Source organism: Natator depressus, chromosome 1 (assembly GCF_965152275.1).
Source record: "Natator depressus isolate rNatDep1 chromosome 1, rNatDep2.hap1, whole genome shotgun sequence".
In the NCBI taxonomy this organism is placed as follows: domain Eukaryota; kingdom Metazoa; phylum Chordata; order Testudines; family Cheloniidae; genus Natator; species Natator depressus.
Window position 1 is genome coordinate 332706224 of NC_134234.1, and position 17560 is coordinate 332723783.

Sequence of the window (17560 nt, forward strand, 5' to 3'; positions counted from 1 at the left end):
GAGGCATCATATAAAATCCAAGTATCATCATCATCACAATTGTTTACAAAAGCATAATCCTCAGGATACTTTTTATGGTTTACACTGTTTTTTAAAGTCATTTCTATTAACCTCCTTCAAAGCTTGAAAATAACAGCTTTTTCTTGCTGATTTTGTCCCTTTCCACATGACAAGCAGAGATTTTGCTCTTCCTGTTTATAAACAGAGCTGAAATTATCACCGCTTCTCTTGCTTCCTTATTTGTAACCTAGCTGTGTTCTGCTGCCCTTAAAGCATTTTGAGTTCCTCTCCGCTCAGTACCACTGCATATGTCAGAGCAACAAACACAAACACCAGGGAGATATGTACGTCAGAACACTTCTGGCAAAAGGACTGGGGTGCTATTCCTTTTCTTGCTTCAGAGGGCACTCGGAAGCATTGTTGAAAGTCCTACAATCGTAGCACCTTGTGTTTGTTTTTAATTGGCAACAGAATGGTAACTTCATAAGGGTAGGGGCGGGTCAAATCCTGAGCTCTGTAGGGCCTGATCCTCAGCTGGTATAAATTGGTGTAGCTCCATTACACCCTCTGGGGATCTGGGCTCTCAGTTTTGACTCAGTCCTAATGCCCACTGAAACGAGTGGGAGTTGAAGGCACTCAGCAACTCCCAGGAGGGAGCTCAGCATGTCAAGGGAGCTGGCCTGGAGTTTTTACTCAGGCTTTGCCCTGCGTTCTGTCTGACTAAGGACTGAGTAAGCTGGCCTATATTAATAGAAATCGTACTGCTTCTTGGTAGTGTGGAGAACAAGGGACGACTGTGTTTTATGAACGGGGGAAGATTCTGTTGCGATTCAATGTTAAATCACAGTGATATTAATGGCCCTTTGATTATTTTTTTTCTTCTCCTCAGAAGGAAACATCGCCAGTGAAGATAGCTCACTCTCAGATGCCCTTGTTCTTGAGGACGGTATGTTGTCCATCTAAGACCCTAGAAATCTAGCACAGTAAAGGGAAGGATGACTGCATCCCCCTGAAAATGGAGGAAATCCCCTGTATGCCGGTGTCATTTCACAGAGACGAGGTGGGTGATATATTTTATTGGACCAACTTCTGTTGGCGAGAGAGACAAGCTTTCCAGCTTACCCAGAGCTCTTCTACATACACTCGGAGGCTTGTCTCTCTCACCACCAGAAGATGGTCCAGTGAAAGATATTGCCTCACCCACCATGTTTGTCTAATATCCTGGGACCAACATGGCTACAACAACACTGTCCTTGCCATTTGAGAGCAGATAATTTCAAACCTTCCATCAAACGCCCCTGAAGGTTTTATCAATTATGTGTAAAAAGTACAAAGTACAGAAGTAGAAACGTATTCTGTAGGAAAAGGCTCATACATATTGTAACAAATCCGCAACCCCTTAAGACCTCCTACTTGGTGGAATAGGGCATATGACTCACACTAAAGGCCTGATTTTCAGGGGCTTTGAGCATCCATAGCTCCCCCAGAAGGGGAACTATTCGGATGCTCGAGTTTGACCTCCTACATAACACGGGCTGGAGAAGATCACCCGGTGATTCCTATATCAAGTCCAATAACTTGTGTTTGAACTAGAGGAATGTAGCTCATCCTTTCCAGGTTGGTGATCCCTGAGTCAAGTCCAAAACTATTTGCACCCCCTCTTACATTTTTTACTCTTTTACAGTAAATGTGTTCATGAGAACAGTGCTAAGCCTATTTAATTGGGGTATGTTTTTCAAGAGGTTGACAGTGAATACTTGACCTTGAAGGGGAAAGGTGTGTGCAGAGAGGGGGGAAGGGAGAATCGGAGATGGTTGCCGGCACAAACATGAAAGCAGCAGAACTATGGTGCACACGGGTCTAGAAGAGTTTTATTTTCTGTGCTTTAGATTGAAAAGTTTATTATCCCCCCTGATTGCTTTTCATGACCATCACCCTTCCAACATCAGTTGAGAAACACTGAACTAGAGCATCAACTGGAATACTTCTTAAAATCAGGCCCTTCGTTCATTACCATATAATTCATGCTCGGAAAAAGCATCTCTATCTGCGGCACTGTATCCAAATGGTAATCTTGGGCATGCTGGGTGAAAGCCACACTGCAGCCTAGTGTCCTTCAAAAGCATCAGCTGTTCTCCTTGTTTCTCTTTGCAGAGGATTCTCAGGTTACCAGCACAATATCCCCCTTACAGTCGCCTCACAAAGGACTCCCTCCCCGACCGCCCCTACATAACCGACCGCCTCCTCCACAGTCGTTGGAAGGACTCAGGCAAATGCACTACCACCGGAATGATTATGACAAGTCCCCTATCAAGCCCAAGATGTGGAGCGAGTCATCCCTGGATGAACCCTACGAGAAGGTCAAGAAACGCTCCTCACACAGTCATTCCAGGTGAGTCAGACAGTCGGAGATTGCCCACTACGTAAACATGCTCCTTTTCGTAGATACCCATTTGGTATGGTAATGTCGGGTGTTTTCTGGTAATGTCGTGTGAGAGAGAGAGAGAGAGAGAGAGAGAGACTGTCTTTAACCTGAGCCAATATAATGAAAGCTCTTCCCAAATCTCATGGCAGAAACATCGCTCACTTGAATGATATTTAGCTGTTTTGGTAAATAATCATGCCCTAGAAGATCGTAACAGCTATAATCACACAAAGTGCTGGTCAGTATCTGATCGTTATTTTAAAAGGCAGTGGGAGAGGACAGACGACAGCTTCTCACTCAAACTTCTGCTGAATCTTTATAACAGCTTGTGCTTGAACTTTTCTTACTGTAAAAAACAATTCAGATCAGTTACATGTGTGGAACTCCATTCGCTTCAGCAGGATGTGTGTCACTGAGAACTGAATTTGGCCCCTTGACTCAAGGTCCTAGCTGTAGAGTGTTTCTGTCTGAAGTTTGAAATGCAGCGTTTGCTTTGCAGCAGTCATAAGCGGTTCCCCAGCACAGGAAGCTGTGCAGAGCCTGGAGGGAGCAGCTCTCTGCAAAATAGCCCCATCAGGAGCCTCCCGCATTGGAATTCCCAGTCCAGCATGCCATCCACACCAGATCTACGGGTACGCAGTCCGCATTCTGTCCATTCCACGAGGTAAGTCCTGCCGCTCCCAAAACAATTCGCCTCCCTTCGTTTACGCAAAAGTGTTTTTTGTTTTCACACTTTGAAGACAAGAGGCCTCAATTCAGGAAGGAAGTGGTGTCCTCGGTGGGGATTCATTCCTGAATCAGGGCTTGAATCCTCAACTTACTTCAAATAAATAAAAACTAAAAGGGACCAAGTGAGATCTTAACCGACGGTTCTGACTGTTCATGGGCATTACAACCTCCAAGCCACTCTTTGAAAGTGACAAGGTGTTAATATCAGTGCTCAAATTAAGGTTAGGTAATTATCCTTTCCTTTTGGACACGAAAGGTTGGGTAATGTTAAACCACTGCTACAGTGAACGGGGCATGCCGAAAAGCCTGTCTAAAGTGACCATCCGAGGGACCAAGTAAAGGTGGGTCTGATTGGTCACATGGTATCATTTCTGTTCCTTGAGTGACTGATTGAAACTTTATAAACAGGGGATGAGCCCATGCAGCATGAATAAAGACCACTCAGATTTGGATGTGAATCAACACCCTTCTACACATGCAAATCTGGGCGTTCGCATGAAGGACAGTCACATTGTGACTGTCTTGAGACCTAAAGCCACTCAAGAGACCAGCAAAACATAGCTGCTTAATAGAGGCGGCTCTTCTGAGGGGGGAGGAGAAAAACATTCATTCCCTGTGGGACGGTGCTGCATGAACTGGCCTTGACTACCCCGTTTCACTGTAAACGTGAGGAAAGGCCTGCAAAGCTTTCGCAAGCTACCTGACAGCAAAGGAAGTGCACCTCACCCTGGGGCTGCGCTTTGTGTGTCATTGGACCCTCACATTGCAAAGCAGCCGGGAGGGGGCATGGAATCCCAAGAACAGAAACCAAAGGAAAGGTTTGCACAGATCCACAGCACTCTGTGTTCCCTGCCACTGTACTGGTGAAACTCCCCCGGGGCAGTGCCCTCTGCACCACTTGTGCCCAGGGAGGTGGCTAGTGGGGTAACCATGCTGGGAGGCTTCTGTGCTCCCCTAGTGGCCCCAAATCCCCACACAGGGAATGGGGAGGTGGAGTTGGCTCCTTTTTCAACCCACAGCAATCAGAGGGACTGAAGCCCCACAAGCTGCCTCTGGAGTCCAATCCCATAACTCTGCTTAGTTCTCCTTCACAAAGCCCACTTGCTCTTGCTTTGGGCAGGGAGGTGGGAAGTTCACCTCAGATGGGTACATCTACTTCAATTCCTGCACTAACATGCCCGCGTGGTATGCCCCGTATTCTGCCGGGGCTGATGGAAGTGGGGGGAGTTGTGAGCACTCAGCACCTCTCAGGCTTAGCTCCGTGTATTCGCACTGATTGGCGCGTACTGTTTTGGCATTAAATGCTAGAAAAAGACCCCGCATGTTTTGTTAAACAAGCCAACTCAAAACCCGTCTTCCTGACACCTGCAGGTCAGTAGACATCAGCCCGACCAGACTGCACAGCTTAGCTCAGCACTTTAGACACAGAAGCTCCAGCTTAGAGTCACAAGGCAAGCTCCTTGGGTCAGAGAATGAGACAGGGAGCCCCGATTTCTACACCCCAAGGACTCGTAGCAGTAATGGCTCTGACCCCATGGACGACTGCTCTTCCTGCACCAGCCATTCCAGCTCTGAGCACTACTACCCTGCTCAGATGAACCCCAACTACTCCACTCTGGCCGAGGATTCCCCCTCAAAAGCCAGAGAGCGGCAGAGGCAAAGGCACAAATCTGCGGGAAACCTGGTCTCTTCTAATTCAGGGAGCATGCCCAACCTGGCGGCAAGGAACGGAACCGGGCACCCCGGGGTCTATCTGCACAGCCAGAGCCAGCCTTCCTCTCAGTACAGGATCAAAGAGTACCCCCTGTACATCGAAGGCAGCTCCACACCCGTGGTGGTGCGCAGCCTGGAGAACGACCAGGAGGGACACTACAGCGTGAAAGCACAATTTAAAACCTCCAACTCCTACACGGCAGGGGGGATGTTTAAAGAGAACTGGCATGGGGACGAAGTGGACTCAGTAAGACTGACCCCCTCCCGTTCTCAAATCATACGGACTCCGTCTCTGGGCAGAGAAGGCCATGAGAAGGGCTCGGGCAGGACTGCAGTATCAGACGAACTCCGGCTGTGGTACCAGCGGTCCACAGCCTCCCACAAGGAGCACAGCCGCCTGTCGCACACGAGCTCCACCTCCTCGGACAGCAGCTCCCAATACAGCACGTCTTCTCAAAGCACCTTTGTGGCACACAGCAGGGTAACGAGGATGCCTCAAATGTGTAAAGCAACATCAGGTGAGAGCCGGCCCCAGGGGAGGCAGATCCAAGTTTGCTCTTGGCTGTCTAATGCCTGCATTGCGCTTTGGTAATTTATGAATGAAACCAGACCAGCCTGCATCCCCTGTCCTTTTGTGAACATAGCACAATGCGAAGCACAGGCATGGGGGATGGGTGGATTAGCAGTGAGTGAACTTTATCAGAGAGTGTCATTGGCTGCCGGTTTTCCCCTGGAGCTCATCCATCATGAATGACTCCTTCGGAGGGCGAGGGGAGCCTGAGCCAAAGCCTCCGGAAGTCTATGGGAATGTTTCCATTGACTTCAATAGGCTTTGGACAGGCCTTTAGCGTAGTAGCAGAGAAAAAGCCCATTAGTGGGGGGTTGATCCTGAGCATCACGTTAGGTTTATCGCTGTGGACAGGGTCCACTGAAGTGAGCAATGAGGAAAAACATAGCAGAACTCAAGGTTTTCCCCAGTAAATACATAGAGGAGTAAGGCATTTAAACAGTGTTACATTAGGAACATAAAAGACTATCTGGTATGGCAAAAAAAAGCACAGTTACTTATAATAAAGAGCAAGCGGCCCCACTAAAAAAGACTTTGGTGAGCGGTTGAAGGCTGAGACCCTCGATTCATACAGTACCTTCAGCACAACTACTAAAGGTGCTTGCTTACCCCCGGGGGAATCTTGTAAGCTCTATAAAATAGGGCCATATCTTTGTACAGCACCTAACATGGTGGAGCCCCATCCTGTTTGGGCCTCTGGCCGCTCCTCTAATATTCGTATTAAATAATAGCAGGACCTTGCAGCAGTTCGTACATTGCAGAGATTGTGCTACATTTCCCTGACATGAGATGAACTAGTTTAAGATTCGATACCTGTTTGCCATCAGTCTCTGTTTCGAATAAGGCTGGGCAATCCAGGGTGCATGCAATACGGACTAACCTGAGGCTTTGCCAAAAAACTTGAATCTAACCCAACTCGGTGAGAGCGAGGGAGCGAAGGTTGATGCATTGACGGCTTCTATTGACAGGACTGGTACAGCCTGAGCAGCATCTTGGCAAGCTTCCCTCATTTCACTCCTACCCATGTGCCTCAACCTTGCCCTGAGGACACCACCTCTAAAGGTCCCGTTTCCTAGGCCTGCTCAGCCCTGGGAGCCTCTGTTGAGATTGCCAGCCACGATGCCAATTAATAGTGGTGACGCTTGTAAAATGTTGCTATTTGCCTATTGAGAGCTGAACAGAGCCTATCCCAGAGACCCCTGAACAGCCGTCAGCTGGGAATGTTCATTCACTAGAGACCCTAGGCTGGATTTATCTGAGCCGAAGATTTAATGGTGAAAGGCTTTACAGTCCATTACCATTCACCTGAGCCACCCCAGCCCCCTTTGCTCTGCAAACATTCTTTTATCCCTTTTTTGACAGGAAGTTCAGGGACGTTTTGGCATTTCTGCCCCAAACAGAAGCAGGAAGTACCTAAAATTTAATTAACCCGCTTATCCTCCTGAGCTGTAGAGACCCATTTTGGAAATCCTATAGTTTCAGGTAGTTGGGGCATCTAAGAAGGAAAATGCTAGTAGTGAAAACAAAAATTGTTGTCTCATTTGTTAGTTGCCCCAGCTGTAAATCGCTTTCACTGACCATGCCAATATGGACCTAGTCATGTTCTAAAAGCCAGTCCCCATTGTGATAATAGTGGCCAATGGGGCCTTCACTTGTAAGGAACAGATTAGACTTTGCCTCTATCTTCTTTTTGAGTGTTATTTAACTGCAGGTAAAGAATTTAACAGCTTGTGGGAGAGTGTTAGTTAGAATCATTTGACAGATCAGCCATGGCTCTAAAATGTCTACCAGACCACACAGTGTCCTTCAAAGACGACTACGCTCCTGAGCCTGTCTGATTTGGAGAGGTCACTGTTCCAGGGATCTGAGCATTGGGATAGAACGACCAAAAGAGGGGTTTCTCGACTAGATCCTTAAAGCAGAAATGCCTTGAAAAAACCAGTACTGCTACATTACAGTGTTTGTCTGGAGTTTGTAGATGCTGTCATTAACATAAATTAAACAAAGATCAGCCCACTTTTGGCTCATGCTAGTAAGTTCACTGTAGCCCCATGAATCTTACTACTAGTGCATGGTCAAAAACATCTTTGGTCTTTGAAATCTATGGAGCTGGTTTTTGTATAGCAAGTGGTGTATATGCCTGGAAGCTCCCAGCTAGCAGCCCAACAGCTACCAGCACAGAACTCCTCCCATGGTCCCCGAGCTGCCTGGGAAGCCTCTGAAATGAGACCACCAAGGTGCAAGGCTGGCTTTGCGCCTTTCATTTCAGATCATGTGGAGGGACAGGTGCCCAGCCACTGCTATGGCACAAGGGTGCTGTGGGTTCAAATAACAATAAAACATTGATTTGTTTTCATGTTTTGAGGGACTGGGTATTTCCCACGCTTGATTGCAGTGAGTTTGGAAGATGGGGAAGGATCTTCAGCCCATATAATCACACGCAGTCAGAGGCTGGGTTGGGACAAGATTTTCCCCACGCATCTGAACGCAGAGCCAGGCACATGTGCATGCAGCAGAGGGAGTCAGGAGTATGCTGACTGGCCATTCTCGCAGCAGCTGTGCTGCTCAGGGAGTACATGCCGAGATCCATTTGTAAATGGGATGTTCCAACTCCTGGGCTGTGTTTAGTCACAACTTGTTGTGTTTCTTCTGCTCTGATGAGCTGACAGTGCTGGAATTCCTTAACCCTGTTCTCCTTGTCTAACTGGTTATTTTTTTCGCTCACTTTTAGCTGCCTTACCTCACAGCCAGAGGAGTTCAACACCATCTAGTGAACTAGCAGCTACACCGCCAAGCAGTCCCCACCACATCGTAGCATGGCAGACTGGGTGAGTCTCAGGAGGCAGCGTTAGAGGATTAGCATTCCTTGGTCTTGCACAGTTTTCTCTAGCCACTCCAAAACCACCATCCTGGCTGCTGAAGCAGGTTCCAGGCTTTGGCATGCCGGAGTTGCCTTAAAACATGGAATGTAGATTTGATTTAATCTTTAGGTAGATGATCACAATAGTTCAGGCACTTGAGGCAGAAAACAAGTTCTAGTATAGTGCTTTGCTATACAGTGCAAGGAGAGGACACTGGTGAAAGAGGATCGGTCTGGGCACAGGAACACTCTCAGGTATTCAATGGCCTAATCTACGCAGAACATTTTTAGATATTTGCTCACCAGTGGTCTAGCATTAGTGCAGTTCTAGCAATGGGGAAACCCCTAATTTAGACTGGTTCAGGCATTTGCATCCGTCTGTCATCCGCATACAATCTGCTACCAGTGCTCGCACCAGGGTCAGAGCAGCGGTGGGAGAATGTCTGTAAAAGCTGCGTAGACACCACCCATGCTGTATGGAGCACTAACGTTGAATTTTCTTCATGAATGCCAGTGTGGTTGTCCAAGTTCTCAGACATAAATGGAATCTTACGGTATAAATGCGAGACGCTTGTCTATGGTAATTCTTGCACACATCCGGAAGGTTGCTCAGAGGCGCATGGTTCAAGGATCAGAAAGGAAGCTTCCCCAGGGGCACTGGTTCTCCAGAATTTTCATTCTGCTGCCTACGTTGTAAGCTAGGTAAAACAGGGGCCCTTTCCTGGATCTACGCAGCACCCCATATCCCAGTGTTTGATTCTCAGAATGTTGTGTTCTGTGACGCCACTAGGAGAGTCTTCAGGGAACACAGTTTGAGAACTGCCGCCCTAGGGTTGCAGAGACCTTGAGCCATTTGTAATGGTCCTCTAGGAGCAGTGAACTAAGATGTGGTGGTCATTCCAGGGGACAAACACTGGTGGGTCTTGAAGTTCTTACTCTAGTCTACTTCTGTGTCACTCTGTTGTACCCAAATACTTGATTTTACAAGAGTAAAAAAAATTTTTTTTTTAAATCAACAGTCACTACACTTGTAGATGCTCCAGTATAAACAAAGACGTCCACACGTTCCCTTTGGTTTTATGGCAACAATAACCCAGAAGACATTAAGAGAAAATTGAGCTTTAAAACAAAGATGGGGGATAAAAACAGAACCTCAAATCCCTAAACAAGTTCATCTGCATTTCAGCATGCTCAAATTCAAATTCTTGGCCCCCAAACCCATACTAACAGTTGTGGGTTTGGGTCAGGTCCAACACTGGAGTGGGTATTTTTATTGGTTCCAGTTCAGAGGCAGCCAAAGTATTGCAAGACTCCAAAATGGCAGAAATCTTGGGTGAACAGCTGAGATTTGCCCCATTCAAGGTATGGATCCATGTCCAAGCCATAGCCTTGATTCTGCCTCAGCCCCCATTGTAATCATCTTCCTCAGCACATCCCTACCATGGATACAAGCAATATGATCTGAAACCAGTTGAGAAGTCTCCTAGTTGAAGGTAGCAAAAAAATTAAGAACTCTGATTATTCTCTCCATTTTCCATGCACCAGAACGCCTCCTCCAGGCTTCACGTAACAAAAAAACCACGCCAGATCCTCAGCTGGTAGAAACGGAGCTATGTAGATTTACATCATCTGAGGATCTGGACCAACATCCTGTGCAAAAAGGAATCAAATAGATGAATCCATTATTGGTTTCATGCCTGGGTAAAATGACAAAACCATTAGGGAAACAAATTTTAAACAGAAGCAAGTACAATTTGTTACCAGGTGCAGAATACAGACTTGGCCATCACAGCAACACATTTTGTTATTTCCCCAACATGAATCAAAGGCTTGAAATTCTGCCTGACATGTCTTCTTATGTCACTAACTCTTTTGTCTTAAGGCGACTCATCAACTTGTTTTCCCACTGTATTAATAAGCTCTTAACAATGTGTGTCACTTCTTTTCTTTAACGTTTCCTCTTTACTGTTTCCTCCCTGGGCGCTCTCCTTTGTTCAGAGAAGCAACAGACAACTCACCCACTATGGATGAGTCTCAGTCTCCAACTCACCAAAGTACTGATGAATAGAGGTATAGTAAGGGAACGTTTTGTTCTTTCATCCTTCTTCCCTGTAACGTGTGCTCTGCAAATGATTTTTGACATCCCAGTATCCATAAGCAGCAGACGTTTGGGTTGTGTGGGTGTTTGGATAGTGACAGCAAGGCTTTGCTCAGCTCCTGGAAGAGCAAGTTGGAAGCATTTGTAAACCTCGTTGGCATATGTGGGTGGCCCTTTCAGCAAGTCTGTAGCTCTTAGTTTTCCCTGTGAAGGCAGGCTTCACGCCAGTTGGGGTGGGAATGCAAGTGGATAAGCATGGCTAGCCAAGGGTAGCAAGGGAAGCCCCTTTGCTTGAGACATTTCAAAGCAGTCTGGACAAAGTGCTGGGGAATGTTTCTATGGAGATGAAGGGTGGCTTAAGTCTCCGGAGACGTGGGTTCAATTCCCAACTCAGCCACAGGCTTCCAATGCAGTCTTAGGGAAGTCGTAATCTGCCCTGTGCCTCCATTCCTCATACGTAAAATGGGGATAATTCTTCCCTAGCTCACAGGAGTGCTGTGAAGATAAAATCTAAAAGGTTTTGGAACAAATTGATAAACTAAACAGTAATAAGTCATGAGGACCAGATGGTATTCACCCCAGAGTTCTGAAGGAACTCAAATGTGAAATTGCAGAACTACTAACTGTGGGATGTAACCTATAATTTAAATCAGCCTCTGTACCAGATGATTGGAGGATAGTTAATTGACATCAATTTTTTAAAAAAGGCTCCAGAGGTGATCCCAGCAATTACAGGCCAGTAAGCCTAACTTCAGTACCAGGCAAACTGGTTGAAACTATAGTAAAGAACCAAATTATCAGACACGTAGGCTAACATGATTTGTTGGAGAAGAGTCACCAGGGTTTTTGTAAAGGGAAATCTTACATCAGCAATCTACTAGAATTCTTTGAGGGGGTCAACAGGCATGTGGACAAGAGGGATCCAGTGGATACAGTGTACTTAGATTTTCAGAAAGCCTTTGACAAGGTCCCTCACCAAAGGCTCTTAAGCAAAGTAAGTTGTCATGGGATAAGCTCTCATGGACTGGTTAACCATTAAAAGATAGGAAACAAAGCACAGGCATAAATGGTCAGTTTTCAGAATGGAGAGAAATAAATAGCGGTGTCCCCCAAGGGTCTGTTGTGGGACCAGTACTGTTCAACATATTCATAAATTATCTGGAAAAGGGGATAAATGGTGAGGTGGCAAAATTTGCAGATAATACAAAACTACTCAAGATAGTTAAGTACAAAGCAGACTGCAAAGAGTTACAAAGGGATCTCACAAAACTGGGTGACTAGGCAACAAAATGACAGATGAAATTCAATGTTGATAAATTCAAAGTAATGCACATTGGAAAACATCATCCCAACTATAAATATAAAATCAGGTGGTCTAAGTTAGCTGTTACCACTCAAGAAAGATCTCGGAGTCACTGTGGATAGTTCTCTGAAAACATCCACTAATGTGCAGCAGCAGTCAAAAAAGCGAACAGAGTGTTGGGAATCATTAAGAAAGGGATAGATAATAAGACAGAAAATATCATATTGCCTCTGTATAAATCCATGGTTCGCCCACATCTTGAATACTGCGTGCAGATGTGGTTATCCGATCTCAAAAAAAATATATATATATATATATATATATATATATATAGGAATTGGAAAAGGTTCAGAAAAGGGCAACAAAAATGTTTAGGGGTACGGAACAGCTTCCATATGAGGAGAGATTAATAAAACTGGGACTTTTCAGCTTGGAAAAGAGTCAACTAAGGGGGGATCTGATAGAGGTCTATAAAATCACGACTGGTTTGGAGAAAGTAAATAAGGAAGTGTTATTTACTCCTTTTCATAACACAAGAACTAGGGGTTACCAAATGAAATTAATAGGCAGCAGGTTTAAAACAAAGAAAAGGAAGTATTTCTTCACACAATGCACAGTCAACCTGTGGAACTCCTTGCCAGAGGATGTTGTGAAGGCCAAGACTATAACAGAGTTCAAAAAAGAGCTAGATAAATTCATGGAGGATAGGTCCATCAATGGCTATTAGCCTCTGTTTGCCAAAAGCCGGGAATGGGCAACAGGGGACTTAGCAAAGCAATGAACTAGTCATGCCATCAGTACACCAGCAACAGTTTCCTTGTCTGGTGTAGATGTGCCCCAAATATAAGATATTTGCTAACTGAGCAGAAACACGCTATGAAGCTTTTGAAAGTCTGTCTGATGAGGCAATCCCTGTGTGTCACCATGAGACCTTTACATTGTGAGGCAGTGGTGGCATTATGTCAGCATGTTGCGAACCATCATCCATCACTGTGTAACACCACAACACCAAGATGCCACAGCACCATGCTCCATCAGAACCTCCTCCAGTCACCAAAAGTCACTGTCATCACACAACAACGTTAATGTCTTTAATCCTATATGCTAGTGTGAGCCTCTTGTTTATGAAGTCACTGATGGAAAAAAGCCATCCGGAGGTCTGGCCACTAGTTTCCTGGCCTATCCTGTTCAAATGATTTCCAAGATCCACTTGTCCTAGTCAGAGATTCAGCCCTGACAAAGGTTTTCACATATTGGCAGCTATGTGTGAGAGGTGCTGCAGAGAAGCACTAAGATGACAGCACAGGTCCTTCCACTCCCCTTCAAGTCAGTCAATAAAAGAAGCAAGGTTTTATTCCCCCATCTCAATGACCAAGCGCACAATCCTCCAACTCTGGCCCCTAGGCAGAGGAGAGAAGAGCACCCTACAGAGAATCACTCCAGGGAAAAAACCTCCTACTTATGAGGGATGAGACGTCAGTGGCTGCTGCTAGAATGTGAGAGAAAACCAGTGCACATATCAAGTTGCATGCATATATACAGATGAGCAAATATAGCCACACTTTATGCTCTGGTAGAGAGGGTTCTTCCTCTAGCTGCTCATCCATCATCTCATTTAGGGACGAATGCATGTAGAAGCAAGTAATGGTGCATGTACTTTTGCACTAGACATAACCCCTGTCTTTTCAGCCATCAGTCGTATCAAAAGCTCCCATGAGAACAGGTGCTGCTGGCTAGAGGCTTCTCTTGACCTCTAAATGGCGAAAATAAGACAGATACACAATTCTGTGCGTTCCTTTGTGAGGAGGGGCCGTGAAATGTTATTTGAACTCGGTTTTGTCTAGAGAAATTAGCTTAACCCAAACTGGCATGGAGAGATCCGAGCGAGAACTGTTCACCCAGCGCTGCTTGTGCTAAGGTGAGCTGTTCTGGAGAGGACTCCCGGGTGGCCCCTCCTTGCTGAATCGGCCCCAGTTGCCCGCTCCGTGGTTGCCTGCAGAACCAGCACCAACCCAAAGTGCCAATGAGCATGCTGCATTGTCTTTCCTTTCCCACTCTTGCCACATGGCAGAGTGCCTGTGGTTGAATTTTTGCATGACCTCTTGCCGTAGCATTCGTTCTAATGGCAGTCTCCTTTCCTCTGTAGGAACTACACCGATAGCTGTTTCCTGGATTCTCCCCTCTATCCAGAACTAGCAGATGTCCAGTGGTATGGACAGGAAAAAGCCAAGCCTGGGACTCTAGTGTGAACCCCTGACCTCAATCGGATCACATCAATGCCATTCTGAGATCACCTCACTGCCTCTCATTTGCCTTACCCAAATGCACTGTCGCCCGGCACCAGCTTCAGTGCTAAGCACTTTTCCCGAAATGCGATTCAAGACGCCATTACCGATACTGGCCCCCGGGATGCTTCCGCAGCCACCAACGGATAGCAGTGTTTCAAAGCAGATTGCCATGGACTGAGATACAACTCCGCTAGCTCAAAGGGCCAGGGGGTGGGGACAACATATATGAATAACTATGTTAGCAGCCAGATGGCAGGGTTTTTTTTCTTTAAAATACTGAAAGCCTTTCAAGGTATAAATACAATCTTATTGGTCTATGGCATGGGAAAATGGTAAGATTTCTACAGCTTGCAGTCTGAAGCCAACAGAACATTAGTTAAGAGGGCGAGAAACAGTGGTTGTGAAATATATTCCTTACTCCTGAAGTATTTATTTGGAGTAAAGAAAAGCTCCTCTTGCTTCAGAGATGTGTCAGAATATTGCAATCAGTTCAGTGCTGCCAAGATCACAGAATTCCTACGAGACAAGAGCATGGGCAGCGTCTCTGTAATGACAGCCTACCATTTGGAAACTGTTTTTACTTCCTTCCTCACTTCAAGCCCTTCCAAAAAATAAAACAACAACCACCACCCCCCACTGGGATGAAGACCCACCAGAACTCTGGGCTGGGAGCGTAAAATCAGTCTCGAAAAGCTACTGTTTGAGCTGGACAGACACAAAGGTTTACAAGGGTATTATCAAAAGCAGAGGCATGTACTGCTACTCTTAGCATCTCTGGCTGGCACAGGCTAACCACCACCACAGATAGTTTTTGTTTGGGTTTTTTTGTAACACTTATGATAAATTAAGGTGAAAATTGCCAAGAGCCGTTCTAGGAATAGAAATAACCAATAAAGGATATCCTAGTTATGCACAAAGTGTTTAACATGAAATCAAAGGAAAGCACAGTACAAGCTAATCGACATGGAAAAGCCACATTAGCAGAACAGTTCCGATTATTACGCTTTTGGTAGTGCCAGTGTAGCAAAGGGCTCATCACCAAAGTATTGCTATCCAAGGGACCCCACTATGTTATACAGCGGAAGGGTTCAGTCGTGTTGTCTACTAACCAGCAGACTAGGCAAATTTTCAGATTGCAAGAAGGGACCATAATAAATAAAAGCTAATTAATTAGTAACCTTGATGCACTCGACACAGACTCTAGTTGTCCACGGAGACCCAAAGGAAACATAGGAGAGAGTCGTGACAGGAGCGGCAGGTTTACATGTACTTTGGAGCAATGCTTTACACACGTGGAGCCATCCAACGGCCTCAAAGACACTTCTGTACTGAGCTAGCGCACAAGCGAGGTGGGGGGTTGAAGCTGGCACGTCTCGTCTTCGCTACGGTGCTAGGCTGGTTTTATTGCTAGATGGGGCGGGGTTCTCGCCCCATTGGTGCATGCGGATGACGATTTCCTATGGGAAAGGCAATTAAAGAAATGGCTGGAGGGGGTTACTTTGTGAAAAGCAGAAACTGATATTAGCTTTAGTTTAAAGAAATAAAGTGTGCTTGCGTGCGTGTGTGTGTGTGTTGGAAGAATAATGCTAGTCTACCAGACAAGGAGGGCAGGAAATTTAAAACCAAACTTGCGGGCTGCCACACCTTTTTCTTGTAATAGTATCGCTGGAAAACTGTTTTACCAGAAGCTTTCAAGAGCACAGATTCCCCATAACTAGGCTTAGAAAGATTAGGGGTAGGGAGAGTGTTTAAAAATGAATGTTAGCAGTTACTACGAGTGCTTGTTTCTACATGTATTGACTTATTTTAATATTCTGCACTTATCTGCTACCTTGCAGTCTCCCAATACTCCTGGGAGGCACTGTAGGAGCTGTGGCTGGGGGCAAGGGAGGCACGGGGCGGTTATCTGACTTGCCCAAGAGCATGTAGGAAGAAATAGAACTCAGATCTAACTTCTGTGCCGTTAGCTATAAAAATTACCTCTCCATAGAGCTGACAAATTTTTGCACTGGCAGGAAATTTAAATTTAAAACACTAAAGCCTCTGTTTGCCAAAAGCTGGGAATGGGTGATGGGATGGATCACTTGGTGGTGACCTGTTCTGTTCTTTCCCTCTGGAGCACCTGGCATTGGCCACTGTTGGAAGACAGGACACTGGGCTAGATGGACCTTTGGTCGGACCCAGTATGGCCGTTCTTATGTACTAATCATTCCAAACCTAATGTCTGCGGAAGTCAAGAATCATTAGATATTTAGAAATAAAAAACATAGTTGACAATAATAATCAATCTTGCTAACCAAGCACTAGGCGGATCTGACAACCAGGAGAGTGCACCTGTTCATCTAAAAGTGCAGTATACCAAGTGTGTTTAATTTTCCCTCTCTCTAAATATGAATTGCTAACGAGGAGCTTGTTCTTATTGGCCCTCTTCTGTTTTTGGATGGAGAGAAGACATCATTGATTAATATCCGTTGCTGATTAAACTCTAATCCTTCCAAGTCTAACTGCAAACGGAGGGCCCAAGTTAATCACCAGGCAGGAATTAGCCCAAGAAGTTCAGGGGCTTTGAGCAACTGCCTATATTTTCATTTCCCTGGTAAATAATTTTTCTGTGTAGCCTTTTTTATTTAAAAGGATTCACGCCCAGCAGCACAACCGGGCCTCTGGACGCTACTGTAATACAAATTACTAATCAAAATTAATTGCTCCAGAATCCGAGCAGGCCTGCAGTTTTGCACAGGGGCAAAGGGGTGGCAGCCCTGAAGTGCATGATGTTGTAAGTCACATTGCAAACAATTTGGTCAGCCAGCATTGCCAACAGGCTTGAGGTGAGAAAAATCTTTTGAGAAACGGATTGGGTTTTGCGTTGTGGTCTGCTTTTCTGGTTTGCAATCAAGGCACACGTGAGCCAGTCTGCTAGTAAAGACAGATTAAGTAAAACAGGTTTTACTGTTTAGCTCAATTCAAATCTACACAAATGTACATACAATGTTAATCAAATTAGATTAACATGGTTAAGTATAACATGGAGGGGTAAAACAGAACTGTTATATACAAGCACTTGACTACCAACTTACCAGCCTCTCTCTCTCTTTTTTTTTTTTTTTTAAATAAGGGCCCTTTTTGGATATAAAGCCACTCTTACCGTCTTAGTCTCTACATATGAAACTCCCTTGGTTTAGCCAGAAGCATGGTGTATGCATACACCAGGCCATATTGTGAGGCAGGGTTTATTTTTAAATGATACTATATGCAGTCGAGTGTTGAAAAAGTCACATTTGTTTTCCCTCTGTATTAGTTTTAGTTTTGGACATAGCAAACCCCATTCAGGTGCTATCAGATGACCAGTTACTGCTTAGTTACCTAGATGTAAAGTTTTACATATATATTAATGTCAATAGTTTTATTACAAGTTGTGTAAAATGGACTCTAGTTTAAAAAAGGAAAAAATTAGATCTCTCTCTGAAACTGACTTTAGAGCATGTAAAATGATTTTACTGGATTCTGTTCACCTGTAATCAAGGGACAAATATGTATGGTGTAGAAAAAGTTGCAGAATTTAAAAAAAAAAATCTG

General features: G+C 45.2%; 1 protein-coding gene across 13 annotated transcripts in view; it reads left to right on the forward strand.

The window, feature by feature from the left end:
- The window catches only part of FRMD4A (FERM domain containing 4A), a 552335-nt gene extending 534775 nt beyond the window's left edge, over positions 1 to 17560 (forward strand). For 5 of the 13 annotated variants that reach the window (XM_074942603.1, XM_074942596.1, XM_074942602.1 and 2 more), the window contains 6 exons: positions 890 to 946; positions 2155 to 2392; positions 2925 to 3089; positions 4526 to 5385; positions 8167 to 8263; positions 13843 to 17558. In XM_074942603.1, coding sequence (XP_074798704.1) covers positions 890 to 946; positions 2155 to 2392; positions 2925 to 3089; positions 4526 to 5385; positions 8167 to 8263; positions 13843 to 13945 — 1520 coding nt within the window. In that variant the 3' untranslated portion in view covers positions 13946 to 17558. Of the gene's footprint in view, positions 1 to 889; positions 947 to 2154; positions 2393 to 2924; positions 3090 to 4525; positions 5386 to 8166; positions 8264 to 10293; positions 10366 to 13842 lie in introns of all 13 variants that reach the window. The other 8 variants (XM_074942601.1, XM_074942606.1, XM_074942599.1 and 5 more) reach the window with 6 other exon arrangements.